Source organism: Mesoplodon mirus, assembly GCF_964341445.2.
Source record: "Mesoplodon mirus genome assembly, chromosome: 5".
NCBI lineage: Eukaryota > Metazoa > Chordata > Mammalia > Artiodactyla > Ziphiidae > Mesoplodon > Mesoplodon mirus.
In genome coordinates this window covers 130,736,636-130,755,975 of record NC_138980.1, presented here as the reverse complement: position 1 = coordinate 130,755,975, position 19,340 = coordinate 130,736,636, and the positions used below count along the sequence as shown (strand labels likewise).

At 39.0% G+C, this 19,340-nt stretch overlaps 1 protein-coding gene across 8 annotated transcripts in view; it reads left to right on the top strand.

The window, feature by feature from the left end:
* MAST4 (microtubule associated serine/threonine kinase family member 4) overlaps nt 1-19,340 on the top strand; it is a gene marked incomplete at its 5' end in the record, with an annotated part of 585,767 nt that overhangs the window by 505,001 nt on the left and 61,426 nt on the right. For all 8 annotated transcript variants that reach the window (XM_082620666.1, XM_082620667.1, XM_082620672.1 and 5 more), the window contains 5 exons: nt 821-890; nt 7,115-7,193; nt 12,463-12,620; nt 14,584-14,659; nt 16,515-16,724. In XM_082620666.1, coding sequence (XP_082476792.1) covers nt 821-890; nt 7,115-7,193; nt 12,463-12,620; nt 14,584-14,659; nt 16,515-16,724 — 593 coding nt within the window. The remainder of the gene's footprint in view (nt 1-820; nt 891-7,114; nt 7,194-12,462; nt 12,621-14,583; nt 14,660-16,514; nt 16,725-19,340) is intronic.

Below are 19,340 nucleotides of genomic sequence, written 5' to 3'. Positions count from 1 at the left end.
ACGCGCAGGCTCAGCGGCCATGGCTCACGGGCCCAGCCGCTCCACGGCATGTGGGATCGTCCCGGACCGGGGCACGAACCCGTGTCCCCTGCATCGGCAGGCGGACTCTCAACCACTGCGCACCAGGGAAGCCCGTGACTGTGGCTTTTAAAGGCTGCCTGGCCAGTCACCACCCAGCTGCTTAGGAGCAGAGAGACTATTGAAGAAAATACTGATATGGGTTAGTCCTGCTGGGCCACTAGGCCATGCTGAGATAGAGCTGGATCATTTGAGGAATAGGTCTGAACTGTTGGGTTCTCCCCAGTATTTTATGACTTGTTCTGACATTTCTCCCTTTAAAATATTTACTTTGAAATATGAGGATTCATTTTTGAGAACTCAGAATTTTATTTCAGTTTCTGTAAATAAAAATATCAAGACTGCCTCCTTAAAATAGAAAGCCTCACCCTCCCAATTGAAGCATATACTTCTCCATCTATCCTGCTGTTGGAAATGTTAACATCTGGAAGAGTAGGAACCAGGACATTTGTATATTCATTATTCTGTAGGACTGAAATATTTAGGTTGTTAAATATATGGAAAACTGCTGGTTGGTGATGTAGGTTTGTTTATTCATATATTACACACTTGGAAAGATGTGCTGGAACTCAAGCCGACCCCCTGTCTCTTCTCCAAGTAAAAGTAAAACATTTTTTGAGGAGATGGACATTTTACCAAAGTGTACAGAAACTTACTACTAAAGAGAAGAAGGTTTTGGATGTAGATAAAGATACAAAAACATAGTCATGATGTCAAGTTTTTTTCTTCTTTCTCTCTACAGGAAATAGCCCTCAAGATAGTCCAAGAAACTTCTCCCCCAGTGCCTCTGCCCATTTTTCATTTGCACGGAGGTAAGGACTTCTTGTGAGTAGAATAATGAAGTGTTACGTGAAGAATCCCATCCCCCCACCCCACTCCCTCCACTACCCTTTAGAGCTATATGTACCTCTCTTGGTCCTTCCTAGATGGTGGGCTCTCACTGAGGGCAGGAGAAAACCATTTCCACCTTTTCTCCCATCCCCAGTGCAGTGTCTCATACATGCTTTTGATGATCAACAGATTTTTACTGAATTATCTGAGCTTATATTATAAGGACTTGATTCACCTATATGTCTTGGTGCAATTGTTTTTGTTGTTCTTGAAATACCTTTTTTTTCCCCCTTAATAAAAATGACCTTACTCGGGATCACAAGGTATAAACTCTAAGATGCCTTTCCTTGAGGGCACCAGCAATTTAGTGATCTCCCTGAAATAAAGCCATGAGGATGTTTTATGTTTTCTCTTCCTATCTTAGTTAGAATTGGACACCAAATATCAAAGTTATATGTCTCATATCTGGGTCAGTGAGTCATGAGAAAGTATTGTTGCTCAGAGGACAGTGGGCATATGATCTATTATCAAACCTTTTCAGTTCTGGATCTTCTACTGTGATTTCTCCCAGTCAGAGGAGTCTACACAGCCACCTCTTCTGTGTTCTGTGTGTGGAATTAGTGTACTTCACCCTGTCACATTCAAATCTTCACCTTCCTGGGTTCCGTCATCCCTCTCAACATGTGTATACCCTGCCTTCTTCTACCCAGGAAAAACACATGGAAAACAAAATTGCCCCTTTAGCTAGGTTTCTGCATATTCAGAATGAATTCATTTTATGGTCTGAATGTCCTAGAAATTTGTTTATATATATGTGTGTGTGTGTGTGTGTGTGTACACACACACACACACACACACACACACACACACATATATTTTTTTTCCCTGCGTTGGGCGTTGGGTCTTTGTTGCTGCACGCGAGCTTTTCTCTAGTTGTGGCGAGCGGGGGCTACTCTTCATTGCGGTGTGCGGGCTTCTCATTGTGGTGGCTTCTCTTGTTGTGGAGCACGAGCTCTAGGCACGCAGGCTTCAGTAGTTGTGGCATGCGGACTCAGTAGTTGTGGCTCGGGCTCTAGAGCTCAGGCTCAGTAGTTGTGGCACACGGGCTTAGTTGCTCCGTGGCATGTGGGATCTTCCTGGCCAGGGATCGAACCCGTGTCTCCTGCACTGGCAGGTAGATTCTTAACCACTGCGCCACCACGGAAGTCCCTGTCCTAGATATTTGTCAAATTTTCTTCAGAATCATACCTAATCATACCTTGAAATGAATTTAAGTAGCATTTAATTAAGACACATAGGTAGGTTAAAAAAATAGATTTAACATGTTACTAACGAGCAAAACCTGCAACGTCTTCACTGTCATTTGTCAGCGTTCAATGCATTTTATATAACTAAATCCAGAGAAAAGGATCTGTTTGCAGTGTTTTTGGAATTCCTGATAATTAAGATTCTCTTGTAAAATCACACATTCCCCACCATATGGTAAATGCCTGTGTGTACCAGGCCTCCACCATAGGGAGAACACACGAGTAATTAAGATGTGATCTCCAAGGAACTTCCTGAGACCGATACCCCAATTTTCTCCAATTCCAACTTTGATACTTTCAGTGTTCATTTTAAGCACCATAAAGAAAATGTGACAATTAACTGGTCTCACAAAGCCTGTGTTTGTTTGCCCAATGAATATTAGTTCACTGTGGTGGTACCATTCTAAGTAAAAAGGGAAATCTTATAAAAACTGATTTAAAAAAAGAGAACATACCATAGTCTTTAAAATACATTTCTCTTAAAAAGGGAATGCCTTTAATTACTTTAAGTAGAAAGAAAATGCAAATCTCATTATAGCCCACATTTAAACGTGACTGAAATCAGTCTTTTAATCCTGCCAGATTTATAAAAATGAAGAGAATCTAATAATTAAGTGGCTGACTGGAGGACAGATGAATCTGGTTTCTATGCTATAAAAAAAAATACACAAACCCCTAGGCATGTTAATTTTCGATAAATAAACCATAAACCGTAACAGAAGATTATCATAGGAGACCTCTGGTTCATTTTGCAGGAATTTCCAGATGGAACTCCCTCCACACTCTTCAAAAAGCATTAATTTAGATTAGGACATGAGTGATCATCTTTTTGAACTTTTATTCAAGTAAATAGAACCCTGTGTTTGCTATGCGAACTCAAATTGACCTATTTTTATTTGACATCAGTCATCTTTCTCTTCCATTTTAAAGTTGATTTTTCATTCAAGAAACATGGAAATTCCATGGGTCTCCATTCCCTACCATTTGGCATGCATTTCTGAGCCTTTAGGAAGTAATGCTATTTGGGGAGTCCCATATTTTATCATTTTGTATATTCAGTCCAACAGAGGGGAGAGATTGTCCTATTTTAAAAATTATTCTTGGGTGACGGGATGAAGGTCAGACGTATTAATCTTTTCTGATCTTACTTATAACGTGATAATTTACCCCCCAGTAGACATCCCCTGTAACGTTGAATTTCAGACTAGTAAATAGGATGACACACACTTGCTTTCCATATTATCTAATAGGTGTTTGAGAGCAAAATTATCAAGTTAATTTTTTAGTATTGAGTTAAAATAAAAGGATGAAAATGAACATCATAGTGTAGTAGATTTTGTCTGGAGCAAGGAAACATATTTTGTAATTTGCTAATCACTGTGATGAAGCTGGTTTACAATCCATCTGATTGTGGAGTTACTTAATGTTTTATTCCTTGGTGGTGGTAAAATGGAGGTAATGACATTGTTCTGCTTTCCCCAGAAGTTGTAGAGGTTTAGGTAACATAAGTTGCTTTCACTTTCATTAGAAATATAGAGAGAGGCACTTCCCCGGTGGCGCAGTTGATAAGAATCTGCCTGCCAATTTAGGGGACACGGGTTCGAGACCTGGTCCTGGAAGATTCCATACGCTGCCTAGCAGCTAAGCACGTGCGCCACAACTACGGAGCCTGCACTCTAGAGCCCGTGAGCCACAGCTACTGAGCCCACGTGCCACAATTACTGAAGCCCATGCTCCTAGAGCCCGTGCTCCGCAACAAGAGAAGCCACCGCAATGAGAAGCCCGCGCACAGTAACAAAGACCCAATGCAGCCACAAATAAATAAATTAATTTAAAAAAATTTTTTTAATAAAAAAAAGAAAATAGAGCCCTGAATAATTGTTGTGGATGTCTCCTAGCTGTCTAGCTGTTATTTATCAGGTTAAATCTCAGAATATATTTCCATGAGCAAATTACTGGAACAGACCTGCCTGCTGAGAGGTCAGGTCATGAGACACTTGTTGAGCACTGGTGGGCAGAGTTACTCTGGTTGCATTGTATTGGCATAGTTGATCTTGTTCCAATATCAGCTAGACCATAAAATGTTTCACACCAGATGACTGTAACAAACAAACAAAGAAATCTTCCTCTTCATACAGTTGTAATAGGGACTTTTCTTTCTTCCTTTGTTGTATACCGTATTAATCTAACTTTTTGTGGTTAGTGTTGAAATGATGTGGGTTTTTTGGTTTTTTGGGGGTTTTGGTTTTGTGTTTTGTTTGCCAGTCTCTTTGTATCCTGTGTTCCCCTCAGGTGTTTTTCCCTTTTTCATTTAGTGTAACATTAAAATTTCCACCCACAAAGAAAGCACTCTTTTCAAAAAGCCTTGTTGCTTTGGCAAGAATGTAGGCTTGTTTTCAGGTGACACTTTACTGGTAGCTGCTGCAAAGAAAACAGAACATTGTTAGTAGGATCCAAATTATACTTGTGTGGGCTTCCCTGGTGGCACAGTGGTTGAGAGTCCGCCTGCCGATGCAGGGGACACGGGTTCATGCCCCGGTCCGGGAAGATCCCACATGCCGCGGAGCGGCTGGGCCTGTGAGCCATGGCCGCTGGGCCTGCGTGTCCAGAGCCTGTGCTCCACAACGGGAGAGGCCACGACAGTGAGAGGCCCACGTAACGCAAAAAAAAAAAAACCCAAAAAACAAACAAACAAATTATACTTGTGTGATAGCTTTCTTCAAAAAAAAGGGCATGCTCTCTCTTAAGCACTGTATATAGCATATATAGGAATTTCTGACGTGCAGTTGCCATGGTAATGAAAATGCAGTGGTCCTTTTTGCTCCATTTGAGTAAATAGACACGGACAACTTAGGGAACTTTATGAGACATAACTTATTTCTGGTCCGTGGCTGCACAGAGTACTGAGCATATTCTTGTTTAAACATCTTTCTAGTTGTGTGTTTTCCAGAGTAAGCAAATGTAATTTATGCTTCAGAACTAATAAGAACATGTCTCCTCTTGGAGTTGTTCATTCATCTGAAATATGTTCATTGATACCTGAGGGAAAGAAGAGTTAAGGAATCACAAAGCAAAATCATGGTGGGGGAAGTTGTGTCCCTCACTCTTTCCAGAGACTAGATTCTGATAATTGCTATTAAATGGACTGAACAAGTTCATTTAAAAATTGGAGGTGTTTAAAATAGAAACTCCAGGAACGGGTTAAGTCTTTAATAATTAGGCAAATAAACTAGAACCAACCTGTGTCCATTTAATTGATGGTCAGATGTCTTTATAAGCATGTTTTTAGAATTATTTTCTTTTAACATTTTCAATAGTATAAAATTATTTCTAGAGAACATGTGATTTATTTCTTTTCATTCCTTTTATCTGGTATATTTACAAACATCTTATTTTGCTTCTTTTTTTAAAAAAAAAAAACATACTTGATTCAATTGTACTCCAATCGTGGTCACAGAAACGACAGGTAAATTTTACTAAAATCTTAACATTGTACTACTTCTGTGATTTGTCCACCTGAATTTCTCCATTTTGTCTTTGTGGACCATTTGCATTTATTGGAGGCAACATCCCTGGTGGCCTATGATTATATTCTCCCTTGACTATAATTTTGGCTAAAATGTCAGTTTTTTACATAAACATCTGATTGTGACATTTCTCAAATTCAAGTCGAATGCTGATGAATTCCCTGACTTCAACTTATTGTGAATGTGTCTGTGGTAAATTTGGTCTACTCTTGTCTCTCATTTGGTAAATTAATCTAATCATGAGTTACAAAAAGTCTACATATAATCCTGCATCTAAGAAAACAGTACAGCTGCTTAGAAAAGTATGTGTTTCCTATATTCCTCGTGGCAAATATGTGTATATTTGTTTTCACACTGTTATGTGATTTTGAAGGCATAGTCCACTCAAAATTGCTAGTAAATTAATGGTTCTGGAATGCCAGAGATTTCAGAAAATTGACTTTCTGGTGTCCCCTTGCCTTAGCAACGGTGTTGTCTTTACTACTTCAGCAACTCATCTGAGACCCTTGTAATGACTATAATTCATAGCCAGAGTTCAACCCAGAAGCTATCCATCCTGTTACGACTTGGAGACAAAAAACATACTCTGTTAAGACTCCTGACAGCTTTGCCTCTATGATTAGGGCAGGTAACCCTACTCTTTGCATTAGGTTCTATCACTAGTGGGGAATTTTCATTCTTCACTCCCTCTCACTGGCTAGAGCTGGGCTGCATACTCATAAACCCTGCAAGAGGCTTTTGCTGGAACACTTTATAAAGCCAGGTCGTGTCAGAAGGTATAATAACTCTTAAGAGATTCTGTGCACAAGGTCAGTCACTTTCTTAGTGCTAAAATTATTTGCCACTTAAGGCTTGAGCCAGTCTTGAGCCCCCTGATCCCTTCTCCCCTCGGTGTGATGATTAAGACTGCTCCCTTGAAAGTAATAAGCAGAAAGTCTTGAGGATGCAATGGAAGTCCCCACAGGCTCTTGTACCATGCTGGAATTCAGGCCCTTCCAAAGATCATGGCCCCTGTTATCAGTTTCCAGATAAGCGTGTTTTTCCTCCTCCCTTTCTGTTTTTATTCATCTGAATCTGCTGAGTCTGACTGATGTAATTATCCCTGGTATTCATTTTGTCAAAGTGTATTAGCGAGAGATCAATAGTATGGATCACCCCATTCACTTTCTACTTGTTTGGGTGTATTGATTCACTTTAAATAAAAGTCAACCTGCTGTATAATGTTTGTTTACTCTGGCCCTTGCTGAACATTTCCACATCCTCACTGACTGTGTTTGTGTCATTTGTTCAACTAAAAATACTCGGTTTCCCTGGGGTTCCCATGTAACCGTACTCCAGTGTTGGCCTAAGCTAATCTCACTTTCTCACCAGGACTGATGGACGACGCTGGTCCTTGGCTTCTCTCCCCTCCTCTGGCTATGGGACAAACACGCCCAGCTCCACGGTCTCTGTAAGTGCCCAACTCTCCCTCTCTCACACCCCAGAGCTCTTACACAGGCAGTGCTTTCTCTGGGTACTTCCTGATAGGAAGGAGAGGATAAATTCTGCATGTCTGCCCCTCCGAGCAGGCAACACATCAGACGGTGAGCTGACAAACATTGAAAGGACATACTTGTTGCTGCAAGCTTTTAAACTATGATGCACAAGTTGAGTGAGTCCCCGGATCACCAGTTGGGAGGAGACTGGGAGCTTTCTTTTTCATACCATTTGGTGTTTTGGGTGGGAGGAGGAAACACAATCTGGTTTCATTGCTGTGGTTCCATGCCAGTGATATTAGTACTGAAAACGCCATTAAACTTTGATGGCCTGGGTCGTTTTTTTCTTGTGTGGCTTATATTCAGGGTTTGGGGTTTTTTTTTTTTTAGTTTTTCTCATTCAAAGGAAAAAAAAGGGCAAGCCTTAAATCTGTGCCTTCTGGATAAGAACTTTCTTTTAAGGAGAGATTAAAAGAACTTAGTAGTAGATTAAGATCAATAAAGAGACAAGATGAAACAGTGAAAATAGAGTAGAGGAAGAAGGGATACTCTTGCCACAAACTACAACATTTCAACAGGAGGCCTAGCAATTACTAGAAGTGATTCAGTGGGTCAGATACATGCTTTCTCAGTTTAAATTAGTGATGTTGTGGGATATTTGTCTCCACAGAGCTTTATTTATTTATTTATTTATTTACTTTTTAAAATTGAAGTATAGTTGATTTACAATGTTGTGTCAATTTCTGCTGTACAGCAAAGTGACTCAGTTATACACATATTTTAGATGTTGAAAGTATGGGCCACCACAGTGTGAAAAATGAATGCTGAAATTGATTGACCAAAAAGCGAAAAGAATAATTTTCAAATTTTAAGTGGTGTTCTTCCCTAGACTCCTAAGTGTCTCCGATTAGAACCCAACCACCAGTAAACAGAGTACTTGTCCCCTGTGGCTTACTCATACATACTCTCATTGAATCCTCCCCATGCCCCAAATGTGTATCATATTCCTTGACTCTAAATCCTTTTTATTTTTACTATATCACCTTGCTTTGCCCTTCAGTCAAGTTTTATTATAGTTTGGATTCAGAAATTTCTCTTTTGCAAGAAAAATAGGGGAGAACACAGGATCTTTCTCCTTTCCATCTCTAGTAAATCATACGTTATTTTAAAAAGTGAATCTAAAAAGCAAAGGTGAGCTACATAGAATTGGACCCCATTTGGTACAAATTACTTTGGAAATTATATTTTTATAAATACTTATGTGTTAGGTACTAGTCTCACTACTTACAACACATTGGCTTAATTGTAGAAACATACCTCATAATGCGGTTGTCATTATTGTCATCATTTTGTGGATCAAAACTCTGAGGCACAGAGAATGAACCGATGGGCTATCTACTAACCCCCTTGTCGTAGCAATAAGAATACAAGTAAGGGTTCTAGGCGCTTGGCTTTTTTTTTTTAAAGGAATTTACAAGGTATTTCTTAAAACAAACTTGATAATTAATAAATCTGACCTGGCCATCTGTCTTAATGGAATCACTGCTGTCCCTGACTTGCATATATGCCTAAAGAGAAAGCTTCCTGAGACAATTTTTAGTCACACACATGTATTCTGTGTTTCTAACAGCTTCTGCTCAGAGGTAGGGCAGCTTTTCTCTTAAGTGTTAATTTTATTGAAGAAGGTAGTATTGTATAATTGTTGATCTCTTATTCCTATTTTTCCCTTCAAAATCAAATTGTAACTTTCAAAATTAACCTTTTTACCAAAAGACCAAAGGAACTGTTAAATTTGTGGAGTGTAGCTTCTGTTGCCCAGAGTTTGGCTATTTTTTCTCCTTATTGGTTATTGATAAAAATGCTAATTGAAAATCTAAAATGCTGCTTCTCATTTCCCCCAGTTTCTTTATGTTCTTGCCCTTCATATATTAGGGCGAACATTGTGCAAAACTGCTTAGGAGTTGCATTTTCTTCTTTTCTAAATCTAACCTGAATCACTCTTAGAGTCTCACTTTCTGGGTTAACCGGTTGTGATGTAGCTAATTAGAAACGCATTTTTAGTTTATTCTTAAGATGAAAACACAGAATATGTACAAATAAGTTACAAACACTTTGAAAATGCAGCTTAAGTTTTACAGATAATTGTTGTTAGCTGAATTCCAGAACTGCTAACACTGAAAGGTAAATGCCACGTCTTGATCCTTTGGATATTATGTAAACTGCAAAATTCGCAAGTGTTAAAATGCTCTATTCTGAAATTGGAAAGATTTGGCCATGTGAAGTTAATCAGTCCTTCCACAGAATATTTACTGTTGCAGCTTCTCTTAACTTCAAATTTTGTAGTTAAAATTAATTTGCAGAACTTTTCCAAGATAATATTCAGAACATAATTTTTAATTTGAATATAAGTAGTATGGAATTGAAGCAGTGGGAGGACATCCCCCATGTATTTCTTACCAGATGAATTATTTTCTGCTGAGGGAAAGAATGGAAATATGAAAATAAGTACCTATAAATATGAGGTATGACTATAAAATAATATTACTTTTAATAAATAACAAGTGGAAAATTACACATGTATATGGATACTGTCCCTTGCAAAATGGTTATCTTGAGAGACTAAATGTTTAGTTGAATGATACCATTACTCAGAACATTTTGGGGGAACTCTTCTTATTGCCTTGAGAACTAGAAGTACAGTTTTTTTCTGTAAGTCTTCACTCTTTGAAAGTGGATTTGATTTTTCATGTAGTCAGAAGTCATATGCAAACTAGTTGGGTGATGAGACTCACGGGCACCACACTTAGAGAACATACTAGAAATATAAAGTCATGGGACTCAGTTTATTGGGAAATTCCCAAACTCATTCTTGAAACTCTAGTAAAAGTGCTGTTCCAAGGATGCGTTGACCAGCGGAAGTGTCTTTTCAGTAAGTATACGAGGTCCTGAGGATGACACCTGCAGCCTCTGTTGGACTCACGAGTTCTCCCTTGAGTTCCTGACCTCTGCTGAAACTGACCCCTGGACTTCTCTGCTGTCCATTATTGACTCACTTTTGGGGCCCTGTTTGGTACCTTTTGAATCCCTGGGCTATTTGGAGAGCCTACAGTTGTTCCCAGTTCCATAAACTCATCTCGGCATCGCTTGGGTTCGGTGTCACCCTTTTCCCATTTACACCTTGTTTGTTCCAACTGAGAGGAGAGAAGCTCCCTCCCCAGAGAAGCCCCTTGCCTCTCACTTCTCTAATACTTACTTATCCCACCTCCTCATTCATTTTAACATATCCCCATCAGTAAGCCCAGAGCATATTCCCTATGGAGTTCAGTTATATGGTTATGTATATGGCATAACCACAAAATTTTCAGCTTAGAGTTAGCACGTGTTAATATTTTGTTATATTTGCTACAGCTTTTTGTTAAATAAACTTTTAAAGTAAACATTAAAATACAACTAAAGTCCCTCGCACCCATTCCCTTTCTCTTCCCTCACTCCACAGAGGGAATCACCCTCCTGAAGTAGCTTGTGTCCCTGCCATGCAAGCACGGGTCTGTAGTACCTTATGTGAAACTCTTGAGCCTGGTGTGCTTTTGGAATTAACTTTCACATTTTAGAAAGGTAACATGATCCTCCCTGTACTGTACATAACAGCTCAGCAGCAACTGGGTCAGCAGCTCAGAATCAACTACATTAATATTTCTACAGCAAGCTGAATCAACATTCATACTAAGTGGATTAAATACATATTTTAAATAGCTTTCCATCAGTTCAATTAATGCTTTGCCACAAAAAAAGGATTACTGTATACTTATGAACAAACTTCTGGGTTTTGGGGTTTTGAATTCTTGGATTCAGAATTGTGGACATTGCTTTACCTTTGAGACATATGTACAGATCCTTAATTCTGTTTTTCTATTTGCTCATTTCATCATCTTTGCTTTTATCGCTGCTGCTTCTCTCCTGCTGACATTGATTTTCTTATTCTTTTACTGATCTCTTGAGTTGACTTAGTTTATGTGTGTTTTATTTCTTTCTTTGTAGTGACAGTATTTAAGACTATACCTGTACTTTGTGAATAGAGCCTTGGTTTACCTCATAAGTCTTTCTAGTAGTGTTCTCATTTTTATAATTTATAAAATAATCTCATTACAGTGTAAAAAGTCCTGCTTATCTCAGTATCTACTTAGAATGTGTTTTATAATTTCAAGGTATAAGGATACTTTTAAGCTTTAGTCATTAATTTCTAGTTACTGCATTGTGACGCTGCAGTGTTTATGAAGTGTGGTCTTAGTGTGGCAGGTTTTTTTTTTTTTTTTTTTAATAAAAAAACCCCTGCTAGAATGGAATATTCAGATGAGGGGTATCTTTCAAAATATGCTTATTCTACCTGTGTTTCCATTACTCAGACATTTCTCATCTCTTTTGTTAGAATGCTTAAAGAGTTCACCTCTCAATAAAAACAAACAAAAAAAGCAATCACTTTGCTTTATAGTTATATTTCTCACATTGATTAAAAGCAGCATTATTTAGCCATTCACCTTTTCTACCTTACTTTGCTCCAAGTGGTGAGTGACAATTTTCAAAGAGCAAATCTATATTCAAGGGACAAAAAACTCACCACCATTGAAGGTTTTTTTTTTTAAAAAAAAAGAAACCTAAGCCAAAGAAGACAGAAACAGAAAATCCCAATTTTTAAAACAATGGCATTAGTAAGACAAGTATCTTCTTTATCCCCTCCCCTTTTTACCCAGGACACATATTGATGGAAATTGCATCAAAGGATAGCATGATTTGTAAAGAGATCCCATTACCCATTTATGACCATACATCACAGAATTCATTTTATGTTACTTAGCTAAAAGTCACTGTTTATGGCGAGTGGTAGAAGCAAGGGTACCAATGTGAACTAATCTGTCATTTAATGAACCTAAATTCTTACTCCAATTGTCACTTTCTTGCTGTGGCTTTGACTGGGTCCTATCCATTTTCAGAGCCTGGGTTTTCTCCAGAGAGTAAGCTTTGTTTTGGGAAATTATCTTATAGACAAATGAGATGAAATTTGGAGGCCATTTTGACCTCCCAGAGACAACATCAAGGTATACATTGAGGCACTAGCTATTGTAATTATAACATGGAAAGGATGTAGTATAAAATGGTGATATAACAAAATTTAATGCTGTGATCTCATATTCATTTAAAGAATTTCTTTTTGAGATAGTCATAAAACCTCACTTTGGTTTGTTTTAGTCATCCTGCTCCTCCCAGGAGAAGTTGCACCAGTTACCATATCAACCAACACCAGATGAATTACACTTCTTATCAAAACATTTTTGTACCACCGAAAGCATCGCCACAGAGAACAGATGCAGGAATACACCCATGCGCCCCCGTTCCCGAAGTCTGAGGTTTGTAGCCCTGATTGAAAATTTTCAATGAGTTGGATAATCTCTTTTCAACCATTTCAAGGGAAGACTTTTGGTCCTGTAATTCATATATGTTTTAATTAATTTATGAACTACTATATATGGTTTTCCATCTACACGTGATATTGTGAATTACCATTGAAAGGCATCTTAGTATTTTTCTTTTAAATCCTTATAATTTGCTATTTGCTGCGGTAGCAGTAACCATGATGGACTACAGGGACCACCTAGAGAAACTTCGAGCCATTGGAAATTTCAAGACCATCTAATTATGGTGCTACATCAATTAATATTTTACAAGGAAGAGGCTTGGCTGAAAAGGAAGGAGAGCACGTTTGGGTTCACATGTGGAATTCAGATTCCACTTTAGGAAAAGCCACCCAGATCTTTCATTCTTTCTTCCCAGCACAAGTCTTACTTTCTCCAGGATTATGAGCAAATTGTTAGGAGTTTGTATCCCTTGTATTTTGTGGGTACCATATGTAGTCCATTTGACATTGAGTAGAGCCAGTTTTGTTTTGGCCTTGTCTCAAAAAATTACGTATATCACAGTTTGGCTCTTCAGGAAGCAGACTCTAACACAGAGACCAGGATGTTTATTAGGGAGTGCTTGGGAAGTACATCTGTGGGTGGGGAGGAAGCAGGATTGGGCAGAGGGAGAAATCTAGCTGCAGTGCAGACCTGACAGCTGCAGCCAACCCCACAGGGAGCTCTAGGGATGACACGACCCATCAGAGCTGTCCCTCTGGGCCAAATGGCCCTTCCTTTATATCCCTGCCTCAGTCCTGGGATGTGGTACCCTGGGAAGGACATGGCCTTGGATGAGGGGGCTCTGTAGCTGAGGCCATCCCTGAAGGGACTGGCAGCTGAAGCCTTCTGCAATCCAAGCAGCTGGACAACAGGTCCTTCTCTGCAAGGGGAGCAGGGTAGTCCTTTTTCAGGTTCTCCACAGTATGAGATCTTCATGCTGTAGAACTGGTCCACTTTGATCTATTAAGGTTTATTGTAAAACATAGTTTGTCAGGTGTTCAGTTGAACATCAAAGTTTTCTGAGAAGGGTTTTCCCTTTGTACCCTTCTTATTTAGTGTCATATAGTAAATGCAGCTACATGGCATAATTGTGTTAGATTATTTTGAGATATGGAATAAAAGACCAATTTTACAAATTCATTTAGAGCTGTATTCATTCAATACATATTCATTCATCGTATTTTACCACATGGGTGCCATTTTTGGTTTTATGAAAGGAGTTCCTAGGATATCTACTACAAGCAGCCATGTCCTCTGAGGAACATATAAACTCACACTGAAATTGCCTGACTGTATACCACTAGGAAGGAGCAGGCACCTACTGTTGAAATAGAGAAAACACAGAGTTGTATGCCTGTGTTTAGTGCTGTACACAATACCTTCCTCAGCATCCCAAATAAATATGTGCCAGGCCAGAAAATGGATTTCAGTGGTGACACCTGTGCCGTGGAAAACTCTTAAACCTCTTCAGTGGTACGTGGCAGAGTGCAGGTGTATGATGAAAGTGTGAAATTATACAGTTCAGCGTGCCCTAGATGTTGCTGTTTGTAGCTGCCCTGTCTTCTTTTATATTGCAGTTCATTAACTGGTTTCTAGAACCACGCAAACGCATGCTACATACAAAATATAATCACAATTTAAGAACGTTTTCTGAACGTTTATATTGTAGCTATAATTAATTTGCAGCATTCCACTTCTGGAGCTTTCTTTATGAACACTATTCGGGGTTTCTGTGTGTTTGTGAGTATGTATGCGTGCGTGTGTGCTAATGACTGATTTTGTAGTTTATTACCTAATATACTTTTCTTACAAAGACTGCATAGTACTTTTGATGCAACCAACTGTTTATAAATGAAAAGCTTATTTTCATTTCATGCTGTGGCAAGTTTAAAAGGGTAATTTGCTTTGCTTGCAGCCCTGGACGCTCTCCCGCCTGCTGTGACCATGAAATAATTATGATGAACCATGTCTACAAGGAAAGATTCCCAAAGGTAATGAGTTGAATTGAAGATGCCTAGCATCTAAACAAACGGGCAACCTAGGTTTAGTGTCTGTAAGGTGTTTGTCGTGGGAAGTAATGGTCCAGTCCATTGATGACTCTCTTTATAAAATAGCACCATAGCCTTCTTTAGAAAGATAAAATCACTAAACATTTTTAAAAGCTGCCGAGAACTAGCCACATATTCCGTGGGCTGAACTGGCTGTAACGTGAGTCCCACTGGTTGTCCTACCCACTGGGTGAGCCTGGTGAGGTACTCCAGAGACCGTCAGCTTTGAAAGGCCTCTGGGCCCTGGTGCTCCTTCTGCCCATGTTCTGGGCCTGCTGCTGTATGGTCAAGCAGAAATTGTTTTCCTTCCTCAGAAGCCTGTAAATTGGTATGTGTCACGAAAGTCTTTTACTTTTTTCACCCGATTTTTCTTTTCTGTGGCTTCCAATCTCTTTAGCAATCATACGTCTAACCCTCTTAGAAGGAAAGGTCCAGTTGCAGTGTTCCCCGTTAAACCAGCAATTTGGACTGAGCCAGAGAGGCCTTGGCGAAGGGTTGTTGCCGGATGCCCTGGCTGCAAGGAGCTCCGGTTACCTCGTCTCCACAACTTTTCCACCAGCGTGTTCCTACACATTTGGGAGAAGCAATTTCTCCATTCTGTTCCTGTCCCTCCCCCATCACCTTTGTAACCCTAGGCAATAGAGCAAAAGGAAATCTTTGGCTTCACAAATCAGGAGTGGAGTACTTATTATTTGTAATGAACCCAACATTGATGTCATTGATTACAGCCATTTTAACCATTTATCACATGTCACTTGTTCACCAGGGAAATAGATCCTGACTATACTAGTTAAAACTGGTTAGGATTTTAGAAGGGAACAGGAGGCAGAGGGAGTCTCCCAGCATATGCAATTAATGCAGGCAAGGAACATTGATTAGGCAATCGGGGATCCCAGAGAATGAAATAAAAGTTGGGAAGGAAATTTTAGATTTATGTTACCAAGGGAATCCCCTTGGCCATTTGCCCATGATGTAGCTTTTTGAGGTATAAGTAAAGATGGTATAGGATGCTTGTTCCTAGTACATTAAAACACAGCCAAAGGAACAAACTCTTGGCCCACGCTGTGGAACTCCAGCAACGATCCTGATTTTTGAATAGGTAAAAACAGAGCTACAATATTTGAAATTTTTGGCAGTCTGTCTGAAAGAGCCCAAGATCTGAAATGAGAGCACAGCGATTCACAGATACTGAGTTATTTGGAGAAGCTTACGTGTACCACTTTACATTTGATAGGGCAGAGGAAAAAAGTAATTATCACCCTGGGAGATTCAGTTTCTCCTATATACCGCAGATCTTTTTCCCACATGGTGAGGCTGCTGCTGCTGCTTCTTCTTTCTTTTTTTTTTCCAAGTAGACTTTAGTTTTTAGATTCATGGCAAAATTGAACAGAAAGTACAGAGTTCCCAAATGCTTCCTGACCCTATGCAGGCATAGCCCCCTCCCATCAACATCCCCCCGCCCAGCCCAAGAGTGGTCTATTTGTTAATAGTCGATGAACCTATACTGACACATCGTAATCACCCAAAGTCCATCGTTTGCATTAGGGTTCTCTGTTGTGTGGTATATTCTGTGGGTTTTGACAAGTGTATAATGATATATATGTACCATTATAGTATCTTACAGAAGGGAGGCTTCTTTTAAATTTACAGAAGGGAGGCTTCTTTTAAATTTAATTTCTAGAATTCTACTTAGTAACTTGTGGAGGTCTCTGTAAATGCTAAATAAATGTGACTATTGAGTTGTTTACATATATGTTTCCTTGTATTACATCCGTGTGTGCCTGTCATCTCTAAACAGGCTACAGCTCAGATGGAAGAGCGCCTAAAGGAAATAATCACCAGCTACTCCCCGGACCACGTCCTTCCCCTCGCAGATGGAGTGCTTAGTTTCACTCACCATCAGATTATTGAACTGGCTCGTGATTGCTTGGATAAATCCCACCAGGGTCTCATCACCTCACGATACTTCCTTGAATTACAGCACAAGTTAGATAAGTTGCTGCATGAGGTATAGACCCTACACCTAATAAAGTTTTCTGATTTGTTTTGCTTTTCCCCTGAAACAAGAAAAATTTTATGAGAGCATTTGCTCAGCAAGTTTTAGCCATGAGACAGAGTTCATATTCCAGGGAAACGAAGAGGAAGAAGAAGAAAACAGATTGATTGCTACTTGCTGTGAATTGATTCTGGTCAACATTTAGAGTAATAGAAAGTTAATGTTAATAACCTTTACAGGAACCTTGGGTCCCAACAATCTATGGCTCTAGGATAAGTGGATTGTGAAGGATTTTGAAGCAGTGATTTTTTTCCCCCTCCTTAACCATAAAGTTAGAAATTGCCTGAGTGTATGTACATTATTTGATGATGCTATCTAGTTCTAATATCTGGAAAAGCTAAATGGAAAATTGCTGGCTTCTTCCAGGCCGTGTGTCCTATTAATTAACCTGCAGGTGGTGTTGGGTAGTAAATGGCAACTTATATTTTCATTAGTGTCAGTTTTTCTTCTAACAAAATATCCAATTTCTAAAATGACAGATAAACACAGGCCCCTTCCAGGCCTAACACTTGCAGTCCTAGCTCCTGATAACACCCAGGACAGGAAGGGAGTGTGTATAGTGGAATGCAGTTAATGCATAATAGTGCTGTCCTGACTGAAATTGATCAGCCACAGCCTACAAGTAAAACGTATTTAGCCGATATGTTTGGATATATTGTATTTCTGTATCCCATCGGCATACATTATGCCCATGTAAATAAAATCGTAGGTGGTTTTCTCTAAGCATGATTGTGTAAATAATTGCATGGAACTGAAGGAAAATATTGGCATCCTAATTTTCTAGAAATCCATCTGTCCTTGCTCATACTGAATTTAGTTGTGGCAAGATGAGACGATCCCTCTCTGACTAGCAGCCACCATTTTTCCTCCCTTTCCCATTCTAAACCCCCCAACAGAGTTTTCTATGCTTCGTTCCTATTTCTCGCATTTCAACCTCTTGCAGCTCACTAAGGGAATGTTTCTCAGACTGTCTTTGGATGAACACATTGTCTTCAGGTTTTGTTGTCAATTTCCAATTTGTCCTGGACCAATTCTACTATAAATTATGATGAAAATTAATTTACCTCTGTGAGATACTTCTTCCTTAATTCCATAGTTCAGTCCCAGGCTATTACCATAATTACTGGTTAAGTTCTGTGGTTCATTCCTTCATAGGCATTCCCTGAAAAGGGTAGAACCCAAAGCTGAAGCTATTTACATTGAAATCCCCCACTTAATTTCGTTTCTGTATGATAGACTTGGCAGGTTGTTTCGTGGCAACTAAAAAAATCTTAGGGTTTCAAAAATCATCTGAATGCACCATGTAATAGATTAACATTGTTGACTTTTAGAGAAATTTCTCTCTTGGGCAGAGAAGCATGTATACATGTGTAACATAAAGAGTATTGTCAGGTTTGAATAAGGATGTTTTCTTGTTTATTTTCACAGATAAACATTTTCCTTCAGTCCTTTTGTGAAAATTAAAACTGTCTTCAGAATTACATTCACAATGTCCTTCCAGAGTTTGGAGCTAACAGGTCGCAGGGGAACTTGCTCCTTTGGATAGAATCACATTGTGAGGCCTGGCTTTGCCTTCCCGTCGATGCAATTATTGTCAGTTCCCAGCCATGACATTGTGTGCCCGCCTAGCCTGTCTCCCCGCCACTGTTCCCATTGTCAGTCTTTTGCACACTCAGGCCAAGTCCCCCTGAGGTTGAGTAGCTTGATTTAACTGATGCCTTTTTAAAATCCTAAGGTCTAGGTCCATTCCAGAGGAAAGCTTTTATGTCTCCATTCTTTTTTTCACTTAGGTGTATTTAGCCAAAGAAAATAAAATACACAGGAAGCTATAACCCACTCACAAATCTTAGTCTCTGTATTTTTTATACTGGCCAACACTTAAAGTACAAACACAGGGAATCCAGGAATGCTGGAGCTTGCTGCTGGCAGCTACTAAACTATTTCTCTTCTCATGCTGAGTGTGTGGTTTTGTTTGGTGTTGTTTTAACAAAGTTCCCATCTCCCCTGTTGATAGTAAACAAAATATTATTTGTGTTAGTATAACTCATTGTATGTTTTGGCCTTGGTTGGGGCTGATAATTCTCAGAAGTAAGAAGTTGGAATGAACTGATTATTTTTACAATTTTTGAAATGGAATTTGTATAAGCTGAGCTATTTTTAATTTTTTAAGATATAAAGTTCTTGTTTCTCCTTGAAGAGACCACCAAAACATGTTTAGGCTTTTTAGATTTTCTTTATATTCCTTAATTTATAAAGCAGTAATTATTATAGTAAGAGGATTATCAATCCAGAAGTTAGGTAGGGTTTTTTTGCTTCACCTTTAAGGTTTTCTGTTTAGTTTTGATTAAGGATAAACTATAAAGAAGACATATAACCTTATTTCTTGGCATTCACTGTATCTTCCTAAATCTGTTTTTGTTACAAAACAAAACATGAAAAGAAAACTTAAAGACAGCTTAAATATTATGTATGTCTCCTCGTATGTGTCCTGACATCCTTACTGGTTACTAGAACCTGTAGTTATAGTTAACAGTTGGTTGTCTTTAAACACATTCTAATCTACAGTTA